Source organism: Silurus aristotelis, assembly GCF_946808225.1.
Source record: "Silurus aristotelis genome assembly, chromosome: 19".
In the NCBI taxonomy this organism is placed as follows: domain Eukaryota; kingdom Metazoa; phylum Chordata; class Actinopteri; order Siluriformes; family Siluridae; genus Silurus; species Silurus aristotelis.
In genome coordinates this window covers 6,681,125-6,700,014 of record NC_139592.1, presented here as the reverse complement: position 1 = coordinate 6,700,014, position 18,890 = coordinate 6,681,125, and the positions used below count along the sequence as shown (strand labels likewise).

General features: G+C 37.5%; 2 protein-coding genes across 3 annotated transcripts in view; both read right to left on the bottom strand.

Moving 5' to 3' along the window:
* The window catches only part of pex14 (peroxisomal biogenesis factor 14), a 112,921-nt gene extending 112,719 nt beyond the window's left edge, over nucleotides 1–202 (bottom strand). For both annotated transcript variants that reach the window (XR_014538041.1, XM_083569912.1), the window contains exon 1: nucleotides 89–202. Coding sequence is in view for 1 of the 2 variants with exons in the window: in XM_083569912.1 (XP_083426038.1) it covers nucleotides 89–115 (27 nt within the window). In the remaining variant the exon portion in view is untranslated. The remainder of the gene's footprint in view (nucleotides 1–88) is intronic.
* A 7,375-nt stretch (nucleotides 203–7,577) lies between these two features.
* The window catches only part of adcy6b (adenylate cyclase 6b), a 70,612-nt gene continuing 59,299 nt past the window's right edge, over nucleotides 7,578–18,890 (bottom strand). Inside the window, 6 exon segments of the mRNA XM_083569792.1 lie at nucleotides 7,578–9,589; nucleotides 11,533–11,657; nucleotides 11,866–12,070; nucleotides 12,192–12,455; nucleotides 14,978–15,110; nucleotides 18,264–18,290. Of these exon segments, the coding sequence (XP_083425918.1) occupies nucleotides 9,461–9,589; nucleotides 11,533–11,657; nucleotides 11,866–12,070; nucleotides 12,192–12,455; nucleotides 14,978–15,110; nucleotides 18,264–18,290 (883 nt within the window). The 3' untranslated portion in view covers nucleotides 7,578–9,460.

Genomic DNA, 18,890 nt, shown 5'->3' with positions numbered 1-18,890 from the left:
CATAGTGACGTTAGGAACAGGAAGAAACGTGTGTGCGGGTTAAACCATGCAACAAGTATGCTGAAGATTCACAGCACGCCTGAACTACCTGCTCTGGCTGCTCCGAGGACGCCATCTTCCACTGCAGTTGGCTAGGTAACAAGCTAAAGTGCGGCGGATGTGGGAGCGATTGCTCGAGCCTGGCGCAGGCTGATTAATCCACCCAGATCCATTAGAAAACGAGTGGATATCCTGAGTTTTACAAGAGACACTAGAAACGTCCACATGCATAACTTCTTCATTACTTCATTACAACTGTTCTGATGCAAAACAGTCCTGCAATCACAAATCATTGAACAGCAAACAATGATATAATTATAATGAATAGACATTCCAATGGACCCAGATGAGGAGTCTGGTTCTTCTCAAGGTTTCTTCCTCACATCATCTGAGGGAGTTTTTCCTCTGCCACTGTCACCACTGGCTTGCTCATTAGTATTAAACTCATACATTCATATTTTATGAATACTTTATATCTATAAAACTGCTTTGGGACAATGTCCATTGTTGTCCACGTCTTTTAATCAATGGACATTTGGTCAAAAATCAAATCAAATCCAATTTTATTTGTCACACTGAAGTATGACATTGTGAAATGAATTTTACGACCGTCCAACATGTAAATAGAAATAGAATCTAAAAATGGATTATATACAAATGAAAATATAAAGTATACAAGTATAATTCGAGTATAAAGTATAAGTATTGAAAATTGGTATAAAAAAATAGTGCCCACTAAATAAGAATAGGTTTCCTTCTGAGTCTGGTTCCTCTCAAGGTTTCTTTCTCACACCATCTCAGGAAGTGTTTCCTTGACAATGCCACCACAGGACAATAGTTTATATAAAATCTATATCAATTAAAATCTAATATATCAAAATATAATATTTATTTAGAATTATTTAGATATTATATTTAGAATTATAGATTCTAGATTTTTATTATTTTCATTTTGTGTGCTCTGGGTTACTAATCAGAAGGCTGAGGGTTTAAAGACCTGTTATTCTTGTGGCGTTACACAGTTATTGTGGTGTTACACAGTGTGTAAAAAAAGTGCATGTGACAAGTATAAAGTCTTCCTTTCCTTTCCTTTCCTTTCCTTTCCTTTCCTTTCCTTTCCTTTCCTTTCCTTTCCTTTCCTTTCCTTTCCTTTCCTTTCCTTTCCTTTCCTTTCCTTTCCTTTCCTTTCCTTTCCTTTCCTTTCCTTTCCTTTCCTTTCCTTTCCTTTCCTTTCCTTTCCTTTCCTTTCCTTTCCTTTCCTTTCCTTTCCTTTCCTTTCCTTTCCTTTCCTTTCCTTGTGGTTTTCAGTCTGACCAGCCGAGGGAGACAAACAGCTGCGTTAACCCGAAGTATTTTATAGAACTGCACGTGTACGGTTATGTTTATTTAAACAATTATATAAATAGGATCATTTGTGTGCATTATGACAAACTGTATATCTGAATTGTTCAACTCCTCAGGCAGAAAAAAAAACTGCCCCAAACCCTTAAAGAGCTTCTCATTATAACCATGGCCATGAGGTTCTTTTCTAAATGCTAAGTGCTTTTTTCTAAAACTTCTTTGTGTGCACCAAACCAAAAAAACCAACTATATATATATTTATATATATATATACAATAGTGAAAATAAACAAACACAAATCTAAATAAAAGTAATAAGAATATAATGAAATATTGTATAAATACTGGTATTCTAAAAAGATTATATAAATATTCGTTTAAAAATTGTTTGGCAAAATACAAATATAATTATTTGTTTCTATTTAATTGTTTAATTAATGGATTAATGTGTTGATCATTTTTTTTATTGTCTTTTCATTGGTCAGAATATATGTTTTAATGTTTCTCTCTCTCTCTCTCTCTCTCTCTCTCTCTCTCTCTCTCTCTCTCTCTCTCTCTCTCTCTCTCTATATATATATATATATATATATATATATATATATATATATATAGACAGACAGACAGACAGACAGACAGACAGACAGACAGACAGACAGACAGACAGACAGACAGATAGATAGATAGATAGATAGATAGATAGATAGATAGATAGATAGATAGATAGATAGATAGATAGATAGATATTTTTATTGTGTAGATTTTATTTGCTGGTTACTTTTTTCTAATGTGAATATAAAGATAGATAATGAAGGTAACATAGTAAGAAAAAAAAAACACATTTTACCTTTTTTTTTTCTTTGTGAAAAATGATTCATTGTTTATTAATATTGATAGTCGACTCTGATCTAAAACTGGCTTCTATTCCCCTCTTTTGTTTAAAAGCAGCTCCTATCTGCTTAGTAGTGAAAATAGTAGTAATAATAATAATAATGCTTTGTGAAAGTGCAGCTGGAGAACCCTGTGTTTTCAGTCCTCTCCTGCTTGTCATTCGCTCGAATTGAAAACCTGCTCTGGAAGTCGGGAATCTTCGGTTTTAAGTCTCTTACTGGAAGGAACGTGAATCTCATTCATTCCCAAAAGAGACATTTGACAATTTGAGGAATTTTCAATCAAAGTGCACGAAGTTCCAATCATGAAGATTGACTCTGTCTCGGACCCTGTCTCCGGACTGTGTTCCTTCCTGAATGTGCTCATCCCTGTAAGACCTTTCATCAGCTTCTGTGGTTTTGCTTTAGTTTGACACTGACACTGATCATTACAGCAGATATCTAGTTTAATGGTCTGCCTTGTCAGATTGTCTGGTACTTCAGCAGGTGCTGTTTGTTGGCAGTGTTCATCGGACGTAGGAGATAATTCCATGGCTTCCACGCATGAAATCTCATAATTGTCCTCGATTAAGATCGGCTCTTTCGCAAAAGACACTCGTTTAGCTTTCAGTGAAGGCACCGCTGCTGCCCCCGAACACGAATTCTCCGGCGCGCTCATCGCTCAAGTACAATCGACTGCAGGGGCGCAATTTGGTTTTTAATACTATTGTAGCCCCGCCCTCACATTGACGTAAGAGTAAATGAACGTCATAAAGGAAATTGAGGTGACGGTTTGCGCATGCGCGAATAAAACCCGCTGTCGGCTTTATTCCATAGCGGTGCACGTGATCAAAAATGACGCAGAATTTTGAATATTGCTGGTTATAAGCTGCACATTTGGTACAAATATCAGAATACAAGAAAAAACACCAAGACTGCTACATTTGTTTTTTTCTTTATTTTTTTCTATATTTCTATCTTTATAACTGTTATATTTGACACTTCTTTTTTAATGATATCTGCACAACCATAGTGGTTCTAGGTGACATTTTGTTTCTAGATTTTATCTAGATTATATATATTTTTTTACTTATAAATTTATCCCTAATAAGCAAACCAGTGACGACTGTAACAAAGAAAAGCTCCCGTTAGGGGTCGCCAAAGCAGATCATTCGTCTCCATATGACTCTATCCACTACATCTACCTCTTTCTAACCAACTACTTGCATGTCTTTCCTCACCACATCCATAAACCTCCTCAAACACATAATGCAACTCCTTCTGACCTTCTCTATACTTCTCCATCAACATTCTCAAATCTAATAATGCATCTGTGGTGCCTCTTTCCCATAACTTAATGGTGTGACTGCTCAACTTAGCCCACACACATTTGTGTCTTACTCACCAAAATAATTATATTCTTTAAGTCTTTAAGCCTACAGCCAACTAACAATAATAATTTAACTGATTAATCATTCGATAGATAAAAGTGGATAAAAAACAAACAAGCATTCATTAATCCAAAACAGAAGTAAATCATTAAAATGTGCTAAATAATATAAATATGAATATATTCATTTAATTTAATAATGAATAAACTATAAATGTAATATAGATCTATAGGTTGCTGTTTTGCATATGAAGTAATTGGGGGGGGGGGGTGTTACATAAAATGATTGATAAATGTATACATGTATAAATGTGTGTGTGTATATATATATATATATATATATATATATATATATATATATATATATATATATATATATATATATATATATATATATATATATATATATATATAAATGGAATTAATCTGCTTTGATTTCTTTTTGCAATGAAGTCTACTTTTTGGCATCACAACGTTGGACCTAGGACTTTGGACTTAGTTTTTTTTCTCAGGCTATGTTTTTCTTGGAAACTTACCTTCTGGGATCTTAAACAGGATTAGCTACAGCAACCTCAGACACTACAACTCCACACAGTCACACACTGAGCAGAGAGCTTTCCTTGCAAACAGAGTCATTTTCTCAGCCTCCTGTTTGAGCCTCTGTTTCAGACAAACAAAGCTCACATATTTCATTATTTAAAGTTCACCTATTTTCTATTATTTTAAGTTTTATCATTTTTTTTTAATTGCGATTTGACCTTTCAGTAGTGTTCTGTTTTTTAAGGTCTTGACAAAACTATAGACTTTCGTCTGTGGTTTACAGTCTGACCAGCAGATGGAGACAAACACAACATTCAATTATTTTAATCACTCTTCCACTTCCATAAGTATATATAAGTATTCACCACTGCCATTTCTATCATTTATATATATATATAATATATATATATATATATATATATATATGTACATATATTTATATATACACACACACACATAAAGGTAATGTTATAAAGAATCAATGTTATATGCAAAGACAATGTTATATATTTCAAAATGAAAAAGACATAAACTTAAAATAAATAAGTCAACTGAAACAGAATGGAGATTGGGATGGAGCTCTGCTTTTTCCAACTGTTTTCTGCTTAAAAGTGGAGCATGTTTTGTGTACATTTTGGGTTTCTTGTATAAAATACTACAAAACTACATGCCCTGCCTCACACCTATTTTTATTCTTTACTCTCCTGGGGCTCTGAGGGAATTTCTTGATCATCGGATGGTCATGCATTTAATGTTTCGCATGGGCTATGACTTCCATCATTCTAAAGAATTTCCCAGGGTATTCTTTCAAAATAGAAATAGTTAAAAAACAAAAAAAAAACTTTCTTTCTCTCTCTCTCTGAGATGTTGATAAGCTGTTTGACCTCCTGGAGAGCTAATACGATCAGAAGGACCATGTATTTGCCTCCCACTGCTCGTTACTGTCGTGTGGGACTGTTTTGAGTATCACATTCACCACTTTCTGAACAAGTAATCTTTCATTTAAGACTTATTTAGACTTGCTAACACTTCATCACATCATCTTCAACCTTCCCTTCTTACCATATACTTTTACAATACAATGTAAATATATTCCTGCTTTTTATGTACTTTTTGTATAAGAACAGTGAGGAGTTGTAGCAACACAGGGTAAATGTAAATGTGTATTCAGGTTGGTGTAGTCTGATTGTTCAGGATTCAAATTTGGTGACTTGCACATGCAAGTTGGTTTTCTGGACCTGCAATTCTGATTAAAAATCAAATCACCTGCCTGTAGTTGATGCTTTTAGTGTTACTACATTTTTTTGGCAAGTGTAAGACAGAATTTCAGTATAAACAAATGCCTTTAAAACACAAGCACTTACCTGTAATTCCGACAACAATCTTGGATCAAAAATGTACTTAAAATATGTTGGAACATAAAAGTAAGAGACGAGCTAAAAACCATGATAATAATAATTAAAAAAACATACAGTGTGAATAAGAAAAATGTATAAATTCATATCCAAGATGGCCTATTTATGGATAACCGATTAATCTACATATATAGTAAAACGCATGCGTGAAATCAAAAGCGCTTCCTGAACATTAAGTGCAAGAAAAAGACTGAGCATCTGTTTTTAGAGGTTCATCCTGCTGTGAAACAAGTCAAACTATTTCCATTCTATTAAAGCACCTGCACATGCTGAACATTTTCTGAAATAAAAATAAAAAAATCGAACAGTGAATCTAATGATCGTGTGACCTTTAATTACAAGTCAAACCCTCTAAGATATTTAATTTTCCAAACGTACAGAAATCCGATTCAACAGTTTTTTACAGCTACTAATGGCATGGTGCTGCAGAGGGAAGCCTCGTCATCTTAACATTTCAGGGTCTCATGTTTGATCCTGATCTCGGTTTACTCTCTGCATGATGTTTCTGCATGTTCTTTCCTGCAGGTTCTCTAGTTTCCTTCGTCCTTCCTAAAACATGCTGGCACACCAAACAGCCCCAAAAAAGTGTGTGAAATGTAATAGACAGGTGATAGGCTCTGGATTAACTTCGACTCTCAGCAAAGAACAGCCCATACGGAATATAAAAACAAGAAATAATAAATGAAATCGTTTTTAGTCTGTACAGAAATCATACCTTTTACAAATCCTTTAACAAAATGTGAAAGAATGAACAAATACGTAAAATACCATGTCTACGGGAAATGTCAATGCACAACAGTAAGTTCGTAAATTCATTTTTGATAATAATGAACTATTAAATATAAACAACATATATATTAGTAATACATATTGCATTCATAATAAAAATATTCATAATTCTATTCTATCATTAGATCCATATAATATCAATATTTCCATTGTAACTGGTACAGTTTGATCTTTTGGGAGCTGCAGTTTTGATGCTTCATCCCTGAAACGATGCCACATCTTCAGATACAGTCTGCTCGAATACTCCGCATGTTTGGAAATCCATATTGGAGAAGGGGGTCGCTCAGCATTTAAGATGTTGGACTTCTGGTCAGAAGGTTGTAAGCTTAAATCCCACCACCTCTAAACTGCCACTTTTGGGCCCTTGAGCAAAGCCCTTAATCCTCAACTGTTCAGTTGTAAAAATGAGATAATTTTAAGTCGTTCTGAATAAAGGCATCTGTTAAATGGCGTAAATGTATCTGTGCAAACAAATTTTCCGTTATGAAGTTGAACTAAAGCGCACACAGGAGTCGTCTCACTGATGCACACCTTCACTCGATCCTGAGGGTCGCCCCAGCACAGATGATTAATGATCCGAAAGTCAAGAAACAATACCAAGCATCCAGCTCAGGCAAATGTGCATAAGAGCAGAATGTACTGCTTTTACTTAATGTTTTATCTTCACACTTTCTCCTGTATCCTGTCTGTCTTGTTGTTCATTTATTTATTGGCCCTCTACCTAGACCCAGTATTTTACTTTGGCCCCCTCTGTCATTGAGTTGTACACCACCGTAATAAGAGATCCGCCGATTCTTTGTGTAAGGAAAAAAAAATATTCCATAGCCACCCGTGTCAAAGAACTACTTTTTAATGCTACTATTTTAAATTAAAATGCTATTCATCACAAGAAAAACCTATTGCATCCTCACTAGGAATGAAATAACTAAAAGCAGGAGTCTGCAGTATTTTAATAATATATTTTGTATGTATTTTGTTGCAGTCATTAAGAAATCTGTGATACTGAAGACACTGTATTTATTGTTTCTATCATTTAATATATATATATGAAAAACAGTTATATCATGTTTTTTTTATTTATTATTATTTTTAAACAAACATAAACAACACTATGACGGAGTTATAATGGAACGTAAAGTTTTCAGTGAAATATGATCTGTGATACTTAAACAACATCAAACTAACAGAGAACAGTCAGTGATTTCAGATAGTTTATTGTTGCCATTAAACTGTCAAAGGACTTCCTTTTTTTCATATGATTTGAAATGCTGCTTTGAGTGAACACGGGGTTTGTTTGACATAACATTTACGAGTATGAGTACAGTGTCAGACTGATACCTGATGTCAGTGTCAGATTGTGTGTATTGCTTTCGAGTGATAATGGTAATGCGAGAACATTTTGTCCTGATAGCAACATTTTTTCAGAGATAACCACACTGCACGTTCACCAATGTTATGTTACATACTGGTTCCAATGGGTGTCACTTAGAACAGGGCTTTAGAACGCCACCTAACCGGGCGGGGAGTATTTGATGAACATGTTTACACACTGGTGGCTTTTCACTGTCACACATTGTAGATTAGGGGTGTCAAGCAGTTTTAGATTTCAGTCTCTGGAATTGAAAAAACACAGAGCCGTAAACTCAGCTACTGACTACATGTGCTAATGATATGCAACTCTTCATTAGCAATCTACCAGTTTTGACATTTACTAGGTCCATTTCAGCTCCACAAAATGCGGAAGGAAGTAAACACTTACGCAACACACTTGTCTGGTCATTTCTACGATTTTCATTGGACTTTTAGTTCAAGTTTAGTTCAAGTTCCTGCATTCAGACCGTACCTTACAGATAAATACACGATTCAAATAAATGAACACAACACATTTAATAGGATTAGATCTGTTATTGGTCACCGAACTTTTTTTTTTTTTTTTTTGGTCACTTGACATTGGATTAAGTGTAATTTGAGTTTGACACCCCTGTGGTATACTGAAGCATTTTGATCAGAAAGATCGAAATATGGTGCGTGTGTAAAAGTGTTAAGCATTAAAAACAGCACTGGTGACTAATTAGGAAAAATAAAGGAAACGAAGGAAACAAACTCGTTTTTTTCGAGGAATGAACAGAGAAAGAAATATCGATAATGAAAGTCAGACAAGCCTGGTAGCAGTCGATTTGGCAATAAAGTAATTGCACATAGAATATATAAATCTCACAGTGACAAGTTATGCCCTTTGAAGATGACAATGGATTCACACACACACACACACACACACACACAGACACACACACGCTCGCTCGCTCACTCTGTCTCACACGTATGCACATATTTAACTTACGACAACATAAACGATAAAATACATTTCCCATGCCCAATGTCAACGTTTTGTCCTTCATACAGTTTCTTCACTTCATGGTTTCCCAGAGTCCCCCGAAAACACTATAAAAAAAGGTACCAATAAGCCATGGATAAAAGTTAGAGTAAATCCCTCTCTGGTGTCTCAAGCCTTCATTGTACATGGCAAGAAAGGATCGTAATTGCATCAGAGAACAAAACGTGTGGTCGTGTTGACAATCATTAAAAAAAATTATAATAATAATAATCAGTCAATCTGTCAACTGGTAATTGTTCAGACATATGAAACATATGTAGTGTTCCTATATCAAACATTTTTGTTCTTTGGTCAACTGCATTCTTACTTCATCCTTGCATATATATGTATTTGTGCATTTTTTTAATTTTTTGTAAATTTTTTTTTTTAATCTTCATTAAACTGTTTCTTTAAAAATCGGTCCCAAAAACATGTTTTTTAAACGCAATCCTTCTTAATTCCATCTAAGGCCACGGCTCTTAGACAGCTCACTCGGTCAGATCAGTCTGGGAGAGCAGCTAAGAATGAGAACGTATTCTCAGTGTGTGCATTTATTCAACGCCTCCGTTACGTGACTCGGCTGCGAGCCCCTTCAGTGGTTATACTCCAAACTGGCAAAAAGGGGAAAAAAGAAAAAGTGCGCTTGACGTTCCGTTCAGAGTTTCGTCTCTGTTCACTTCAGTGCAACCGGAGGCATGTGTTCAGTGTTAACTGCTTGAAGGGCCGCTGTTGAGAAAGTAAGTGGTCATGTCTCCTTTGCCCTTGACTTTGACGAGGCCGCGGCACTCCAGCTGATAGCCTTTACTGGCTAACACGTGGTACAGATCAGTGGTCACCTGAGAGAACAGAACATTTATTAGGGGTGTGTGGATTGGAATCTGAGCAATGCAATCGCGCTTACGGAGCAGCAGATGGCAGTGCGAGCTGCGTTCATCGTTTTAACGGTTTTCAGGCTTCCAGATTTCAAAACTGCCTGTTACTAAAAAAGCTACTTGCAATTACGAGACAGTCGAAGTGTGATAGTGTGTGTGTGAAATATCGGTGTCACGACATCAGAGGTGTGAATCAAGTTCAGTTTACACATGCAAGGGAATTTCCCACCAACTGATGAAACAATGTCGGCTGTGTGATCTTCAAGGTCATAACCACAAAAATAGTCTGTGTGTGTGGTGTTAACTGTGACTAGGAGCTGACTGGTTTAAAAAAAAAAAAAAAGCGAGAGAGAGAGAGAGAAAGCGCAAACACTGGTTTTAATCCCTTTCTCACTTTCATTATCATTACAAGTATTTGTAAAGTTTCAAAAATTTCCAAGTCTGGCTTGATTTTTTTTCAGTGGATGAAAATTTAGTACATTCCTAAAAAATGCAGTTAGAAGTTAAGCCAAATTCAATCCGATTTCATTAAAGCTTGATTACAAATCAAAGCGTTCTCTATTTATTTTTGACAGGATGCAAGGTTTGGCTGATTTTTTAAGAAAACTGAAGTGAGATAAAAACACTGGTTAAATTATTACTAATGTGAGATTGGGGACGGGGGCGGGGCTTTTAAAGAGGCATTAATATTAGAAACTCTCAACTCTTGAATTTCGCATGTCCGATATTTTCATTCATAAAAATCTTTAATTTCTTTTCGGCTTCTCCCGTTAGGGGGTCGCCACAGCGGATCCTCCGCACATTTGATTTGGCACATGTTTTACGCTGGATGCCCTTCCTAACGCAACCCTCCCCAATTTATCCGGGCTTGGGACCGGCACTAAGAGTGGCTGGGGATGGTTCCCTGACCGGGAATCGAACCCGGGTCGCAGCAGTGGGAGCGCTGCATCTTAACCACTAGACCACCAGGGGACCTCATAAAAAGCTTTAATACTTTATATTAAAACCGTCCATAAATAATAGCATATGGAGGTAGAAACATGTAGCATGTGTAAGAATTTGCAGATATAAACTCAGTGGCCATGCGATTATTAATCATATTGTAGCAGCGCAATACGTTAAATCATGTTGAAACAGAGCGAGGGCTTCAGTTAATGCTTCCATCAAACATCAGAAAGGGAAAATATGTGATGCCATTGTATTTTAGAAACTGCTGAGCTCCTGGAAGAGTTTACTCTTTTACACTTGGTGCTAAAAGCAAAAAACATCCAAAGAGCAACGGCTCTTGAGTGGAAACTCCTTGTGGAGAGAAATGGCAACAGCCACTTTTTACAACCATTATGAGCTGAAAAGCATTTCAAAATGAACAACATTCCGAACTTTAATGTGGATGGACGACAACAGTAACAGGCTTCAGTGGATACAGTGGGCACAGGTTCACCATAACAGTGATGGGTGATTGGGAAAAATGCAGCCTGGTCTTGTGATTCACATTCTTCCAATTTCAAACTGTAATCTGGACATTCTGATGTTTAATTATGTGTACATTAACTGAAGCACTTGACTTGTAACAACATGATTTTAAGCACTGTCCTGATATTCTATTTTATTTATAATACGTTATTAATCCCAGTGATATAGGAAACTGGGTCAGAGCACAGGGTCAGCCATAATACAGGACCCCTGGAGCACAGAGGGTTAAGGGCCTTGCTCTAAGGGTCCCAAGGGTGGCAGCTCGGTGATACTGGGGCTTCCGATCAGTAACCCAAAGCCTTTACCAATGAGCTACCACCGCCCCAATCAATGGACAATTACATGAATAAGTGTAAACAAGTGTGACATGTATAATTGTTGAAGTGGGGGATGTGTATAATGTGTGTACAAAGCGATTATCATAGTGCTGGCACCTGGATGCGATCGGGTACTCCTGTACTGTCCATGCGACTCGCCACATTGACTGTATTTCCCCATATGTCATACTGTGGCTTTCTAGCTCCGATCACTCCCGCTACCACAGGCCCAATGTTTAGCCCTGATGAAAAATAAAAATACATATATACTGAAAGTTATTTCTTCCTGCTCTAATTAATCCCTAGTTTATGTGCAATTGTAATGTTGCGATGAGTAAAATGCCTTTAGTTTGTAGTTCTTTAGTATATATATATATATATATATATATATATATATATATATATATATATATATATATAGTAGCAAGTTATAAAATGTAATTTACTGACCAATTTTCATTTGGAAGTTGTTAAACGAATGTTCGTTTATGTACTTCATCTGCTCCCGTATTCTCATGGCATAGTCAGCTAGAGCCAAGATGTGCGAGCGGCCCTCTCGGTCGAATGTAGAGTCGTTCAGGCCTGACGCCGCCATATACGTGCTTCCTATCGTTTTGATCTTCTCTAGCTGCTTGAACTGATCTTCAATGATGATCTGAAAGCAATATGAATCACGTAACCACCAATGAGATCAGCACTGGGATTAGTGTGTACGTTAAAAAAGGGCAGGGCTAAGTTGTATTTTTCCAGGTACCGCAGCTGTTGTGTCCTCTTACCTCATCAAAGTCAGCGATGATCTCGTTCAGCAGTCTCAAGCACTCCACGCCCTCGTTATTGGCCTCGAGCTCTGTGTAGAACTCTGAGAAGTTGCTGATGGAGGCGAACATCACAGCCACGCACTCGCATGATTGGTAGTAAAGCTCGTCGTTGCGGCGCTCCCGGGCCAGGAAGTGGGCAGCCACATCTTTCGGCAGGATGTTATGAAGAAGACGGCGGTTATAAGCTTGCAGCTCCTCCATCTCCTCTTTCTCTTCTGTAGCCTGGGGGTACATGACAAAAAAGAAATAGATAAGAGATGACAAATGTGGCTAGGGCACTCTGCTTGCTTATTCGGAAATGCTAGGGCACATGCTCTGCTACAGCGCGCGCATCGGTTACTCATTTTTATGACATTTAGCAGACATCTGTATCCAGAGCGACTTACAGATGTGCTTCGTAGTCTCTATCAAAAACACAAATTCATGCTAGTTTACTAGGTCAGGGAATAAAACCCGAACGCAGTTTAGCTGCATTGGTTAGAACAGCATGAAAAGAAGACACAAAGCAATTTTTAAATAATAGACAAACAAAGTGCTACAAGTGCTAAACAAAAGATCTTAACCAAGCTATTTGGGATAAAATCCGGACGTGCACTTTAACATTGCTATGAATTCGATTTATTTACTTTGTTTTATTCAGTATAATTAGACCCTGCACATAATTAAAGGACGCATACAGCAAGAACATGTGGACTGGCTGAAACGTATGGTTGCAAACATACAGAAATGTGACCACAGTAAAAAAAAAAAAAAAAAAAAAAAAAACACAGCTTTGCCAAGCGTGTGTAGAATTGTTGCTGGAATTAATTAAATCTATTATATCATTGGTCCATAACATAACTATATAAAGCTAAAAACTATACAACTTGTTTAAAACATGTCTTTATTTTTTAATGTTTAAAACAATTTTTGTTTACTGGTTCACCAAAATACTCTACAGCAAAGCTACAGCTCTGTTCTTTGGCTCAGATCGCAACAAAACAAAAGTTTTTTTGCCAATGTACATACCGTATTTTTCGGACTATAAGACGCTACTTTTTTCCTACGTTTTAAACCCGTTGCTTAAACAATAAAAAGGCTCATTTATGAAATTTTTCTGGGTTTTTCCCGGTTTCACAAACTTCAAGCCAAAAGATAAACTCCCGAGAGAAATAGTTGTGAAAGGAAGGAGGAAGACAGTGAACAATGACTTTCTTGGTCGGCTACTGTTTAGATACAAGCCGTTGTAACGCGTTGAGTCTGGGTGAAGGGAGAGCTCACTAACTCCAGTTGCAACAGAAATCATATAAACACAGACAGGTTTCCAAAACTTGTGCTTTTTTTTCCCCTGGCAACAGCGTTACGGGTTAGTCAAAGAAACTTAGAAATGAGCATCAGAAAATAATAAGGACATATTCCTCGTCTTGCACACACGCAGTAATAGCGGAAAAATGCTGTGCCGGGCTTTTCCCAATAAATTTCGCTATGCTCCTAAAGGAAGCGCAACATATTTCACCCATTACACCGTGTGTAACGTGTCTTACGTTAAAGCCTGTGTAAAGTACATTAGTGTAGACATACGGCTTATAGACAGGTGCGGCTTATTTATGTTAAAAATAAAAAATATTTGTAAAATTCAGTGGGTGCTTATATATGGGTGCGCTTTATAGTCCGGAAATTACGGTACATTATATTGACAAAAGTTTGTGGACACCTGAACGTCCCATTTCACATTTGGCTCCAATCTGTTGTTATAAAAACCTCCACTCTTCTTCTTCATAGATTTTAGAGTGTGCATACGGAGATTTGTGGCACTTCCAACAGTAAAGCCACAGAAAAGTCAGGTATTGATGTAGGTGAGGTGAGGAGGCCTGGAGTTTATTCAGTGTTCCAACTCATCCTAAAGGTGTTCAATAGGGTCGAGGTCAGAGCTCTATACAGTAGCAGGCCACTAAGGATCTTCCACACCAACCCATGTACATGTAGAACATGTCCACCATGGCCTCCTAGTTCAAGTGAAGGGAGAATGTGATGCTACTGCACCCAAAGACATTCCATACAGTTGTGTGCATACACATACACCTGAAAAGATTAGGTGTCTCAATCCTTTTGTCCATACAGTGTATCTATGTAAAGAAAATCGTATAGCATGCTAAGGTACTAGGTATTATTATTATTATTACTTAGTTAGAAGTGCAGTAGTCCAGTCTAATTTACAGCGTATATCTACAAAGCAAACACTGTAACCCAAAATATATGGCATGTTTGCCTTCACTTGGCTTAATTCAAGAGCTGAATCTGTTTCCCTAGAAAATGCACTTCACTAGAGTTGGCTTGGAAATGGACCAAAGACACCTTTCTCAGATGCTCTTGAAACATTGGCATCCGAGTGGGATTGCTGTGATCTGACCTGCCTAAACCAATCGTACAGAGAGGGTAAACACATTCAATTCAAAACAGAAATAACACTGTATATATGAAAGCTTCTTCAATGTTCCTCCTTCCATATATGGCCAATTGTTCTTTACAAAACATCTCCTGACTTCACTTTGCTTTCTTCATGGAAAGATACATCACCACTTCACAAAGCTATAAAATGTACTCATCCCTTAGTTCTGCAGTCATTTTGTATTGTGGAATGAGGAAAAAAAAACAGAAATATAAAATGAAGCCTCAGGCACGGGTTATGTAATCCGTTCAAACTGGCAATTTCATACTTTACAGGAAAGGCTAATTCTCAGTGGCATGAGCATGGCGAGATGCACCTGCAGTTTCCACAGGAAGTCGAGGCGCGCGGTGGATTCGACCTGCTGTGCGTGCAGATACAGCGCCAGCACAAATACGGTGAGGATTACCGGAGTCATCATCTTCAGCGGCACCTTACTCACAGTCTCAGAGCTGCAGAGACAGAAATGCAGATATACAGTAATGTATAAAATACACATTTACGACATTTGATGTGTTGTATTGATCATTTCATGACAAGGATCAGTTTAAATGTTTGTACCCTCATTTCTGAGCTAAAACCCCCCCCCCCAAAGTGTCATTTATTACATTTGAATGAACATTTTTAGGAAAAAAAAATGGGTGTAAATGTTAGAGTAAGTTACATCGAAGTAAAAATAAAGAAGAGTGATAGCAGGAGTGATTTGTGATAGAAGAGTATCTGCGAGAGTGAAAGGGAAAGTTCATAGGACTGTGGTGAGACCTGAGATGTTGTATGGATTAGAGACAGTGGCATTGAGTAAAAGACAGGAGGTGGAGCTGGAGGTAGCAGAGCTGAAGATGCTGAGATTTTCGTTGGGAGAGACGACAATGGACGGGATTAGAAATGAGTTTATTAGAGGGACAGCGCATGTAGGACGTTTTGGAGACAAGGTAAGAGAGGTGAGATTGAGATGGTTTGGACATGTGCAGAAAAGGGACATGGGGTATATCAGTAGGAGAATGCTGAGGATGGAGCCACCAGGAAGGAGGAAAAGAGGAAGGTTTATTGATGTGGTGAGGGAAGACATGCAGATAGTTGGGGTGAAAGAGGCGGATGTAGATGACAGGGGGTTATGGAGACGGATGTTCCGCTGTGGCAGAACCCCTAATGGGAGCAGCCGAAAGAAAAAGAAGAAGATATGCAAAAAAAACTATATAATAAGTATAATTAAATCAGGTTGGACAAAAGGACAAAAGAATTTGAGCCAAATTACAGAAGGTAAACACAAGGTGATTTAAATGTGAAATACGTGAGGTGAATAAAATTGCACATGAAACCAAAACAAAAAAAAATATACACACTGGCTTTATATTGGCTATTTAATATTTCTGTTTGGATGTTTAATGTTTCTTTACTTAATGCTATTATTATCAATAAACCGGTTTTCACAAAAGCCAGTAAACTAGTGTGGGTTACTGAATTACATAAACTTCAACGAATCAAAAAAACATTTGCATGAATTTATGCAAATAATATGATTTGATTCTCAACCTTTGTAGCATGAGTATGATGCAAATATTTTTCTGATCTTAGTGCCAAATTTCTTTTGCAAACACTCCAATAAATGCCTCATGAATAAATAGTTTGGCATTCGGCTAGAGAAGTGAGCGTCTAATAATCCTTTATAACTGCCTCTTAACTTTTTCTTACATGGCTCTTCTTATTCTGTTCGCTCATAATGCTTAATGCAATGTTTACATTTGAATCCTAAGACACTGTACGGTCCTACAATGTCTTTGCTAAATAATGAGACAAATTTAAAAGCCCCAACTTTTTCTTTAGAACATGGTTTGTTGTCTTTCACAACAAACCATTTTTTTTTTATTACGATTTTCAAAATGTTTTGGTTTTCTTCCACATTTTCCATCCACTATCTAGTTGTGTCCCTATACTTTTGGAAATGCTGCTCATGAAGCCGAACACTTTGGAGGGAAAGTCACTGTCACCCATGATTGTTTATGGTTGCTGTCTTTGACATACTTCGGTCACCGTTTATCTGTGGAGATCTCCTGAAGACAAGACTAATGTGTTTCAGCTGTGCCACTTGAGTACACTGAGTTGGATTTAAAAAAAGAGATCAAGTAACAGGATAATGGCATAACATACTATATTAGGTATAAGCCTGTTGCAGTTAGTTCTAAGATTGCTATTGATTAAATCTTTTGGTATTCGTGTTGTCATGGATTTTCCTCTCGCACTGAGCACTTCGCGCAGAACAGCCAGCAGCGCTACACCTCACATTTCCGTGGTGTCATGTGTTTTGTTTACTTTGCCACATTTATTTTTCCTTCTAATTACTGTGTGCATTTAAACGGTCGTTTGTCAAGTTCACAGTAATGTTCAGTGTTTACCTCCCTGACTTTCCCGAACAGTTTTTTGTTCTGTTTTTTTTTCTGCTTTTGGCTCCGATTTTGTTTCCTGGCTTATACTGTTTATTCACTGCCTGATTCAAGATCTTTTTGATCCTGGGTTTGAATCACATTTAGAAGTTGTCTGCCTGCTTCTTTAATAAAAATGCATCTGCATCCCAAACCTATGATACTGGCTGATTACTTTGCCTTTTCCATGGAGGCTTCGGGAAGGGAAGAGGGACTTAAAGTCAAGTTGACCAGGGTTTGTCTCATTTGTGCAGTGGACCCACATGGACACTACCTTAAATGACACTGAATGTTCTTATGAGTCCTGTTTTAGTGACAATTTTATTTTAAGAGCATGTTGAACCCTAAGCCTGCACACAATCTATGTTTCCAAAGTCCTGCTTCTGCCTAAAAACAATGCTGGGGACCTCCAAATTCTACTCTTGCCTGAGGCTCAAATGATAAGCTCTGATCCTGCCTGAAGCCAATCGTGTAGTCTCCAAGTTCCTACACCTGCCTGAAACCAAAGGTGTAGTCTCCAAAATCTTGCACCTGCCTGAAACCAATGGCACACCTCCCAAATTTTGCTTCTGCCTGAGGCTGCAGGGGTGGTCTCCCAAATACTGCTTCTACCTAGGTCTCAACAGCAACATTTTGCTCCTGCTTCAGGCCGTCCACTAGGCCTCCAACCAGCCTAAAACCAATAGTGCGACCTCACAAATCCTGTTCCTGATTAATTCCACAAATGGAAGCTGGCTTATTGTGTAGCCTCCCCTAACCCCTTCAAGCTTGTCCCTGTACAAACATCAGACCACTGCAAGCCTGTTCCAAAAAGTTTCTAAAAGGATTAGATAATGAAATGATGACTAGACCAGTAAAAAATTTGTGAATCATACTGTATTGAGTTTTTTTTTTATTTACACTTAAAAGAAAGAAATGTCTGTCTGTCTGTCTGTCTGTCTGTCTGTCTGTCTGTCTGTCTCTCTCTCTCTCTCTCTCTCTCTCTCTCTCTCTCTCTCTCTCTATCTATCTATCTATCTATCTATCTATCTATCTATCTATCTATCTATCTATCTATCTATCTATCTATCTATCTATCTATCTATCTATCTATCTATCTATCTATCTATCTATCATCTATCTAGTTTTACTCCACCACTTACTCAAACTTTATGCCACACTTCACAAGGACTGTTTTAAACTTACCAAGCTTCTGTTTTATTGGAACCAGACCTGTGTACAAAAATAGAAACATTCTCATTAGTGACCTGCAAGACCCACAAAGTATACACACATACTCACACACACTCACACATACTCACACACACTCACACACACACACACACACACACACACACACACACACACACACACACACACACACACACCCACACCCACACACGCACACCCACACAGAGCTACAAACTAAAGCAGAAAGTCATTTGAAGGTCTAACGAAGGCAAGTGAAAATGTTTAGAATCACAAAAAATGTAATGCGTTAAAACAATATTGCAACTATTATCCACAAGTGAGAGTGTAACATCTCTACCACCTGACCCAAACCCATCATCACACACTGACAAGCCAGTCCCAGATGTCACTGACCCACCAACCTGCTTACTACCTATATGCCTCATTTATGCTCCCCAGCTCCACTTCCACAAGTCAACCTGATTCGGGACTTTGGGTATTCCCAGACATTTTACATGCATTTGAAGGTTTTCTGTTATGGATTTCCACCTCAAGTGCTGCAAGCAGAGGCGCTTAGTAGGCAAAACATCCAGCAGTGCTGCAGCATGTACCTTCTTGTTGTCATGCATTTTTTTTAGTTTG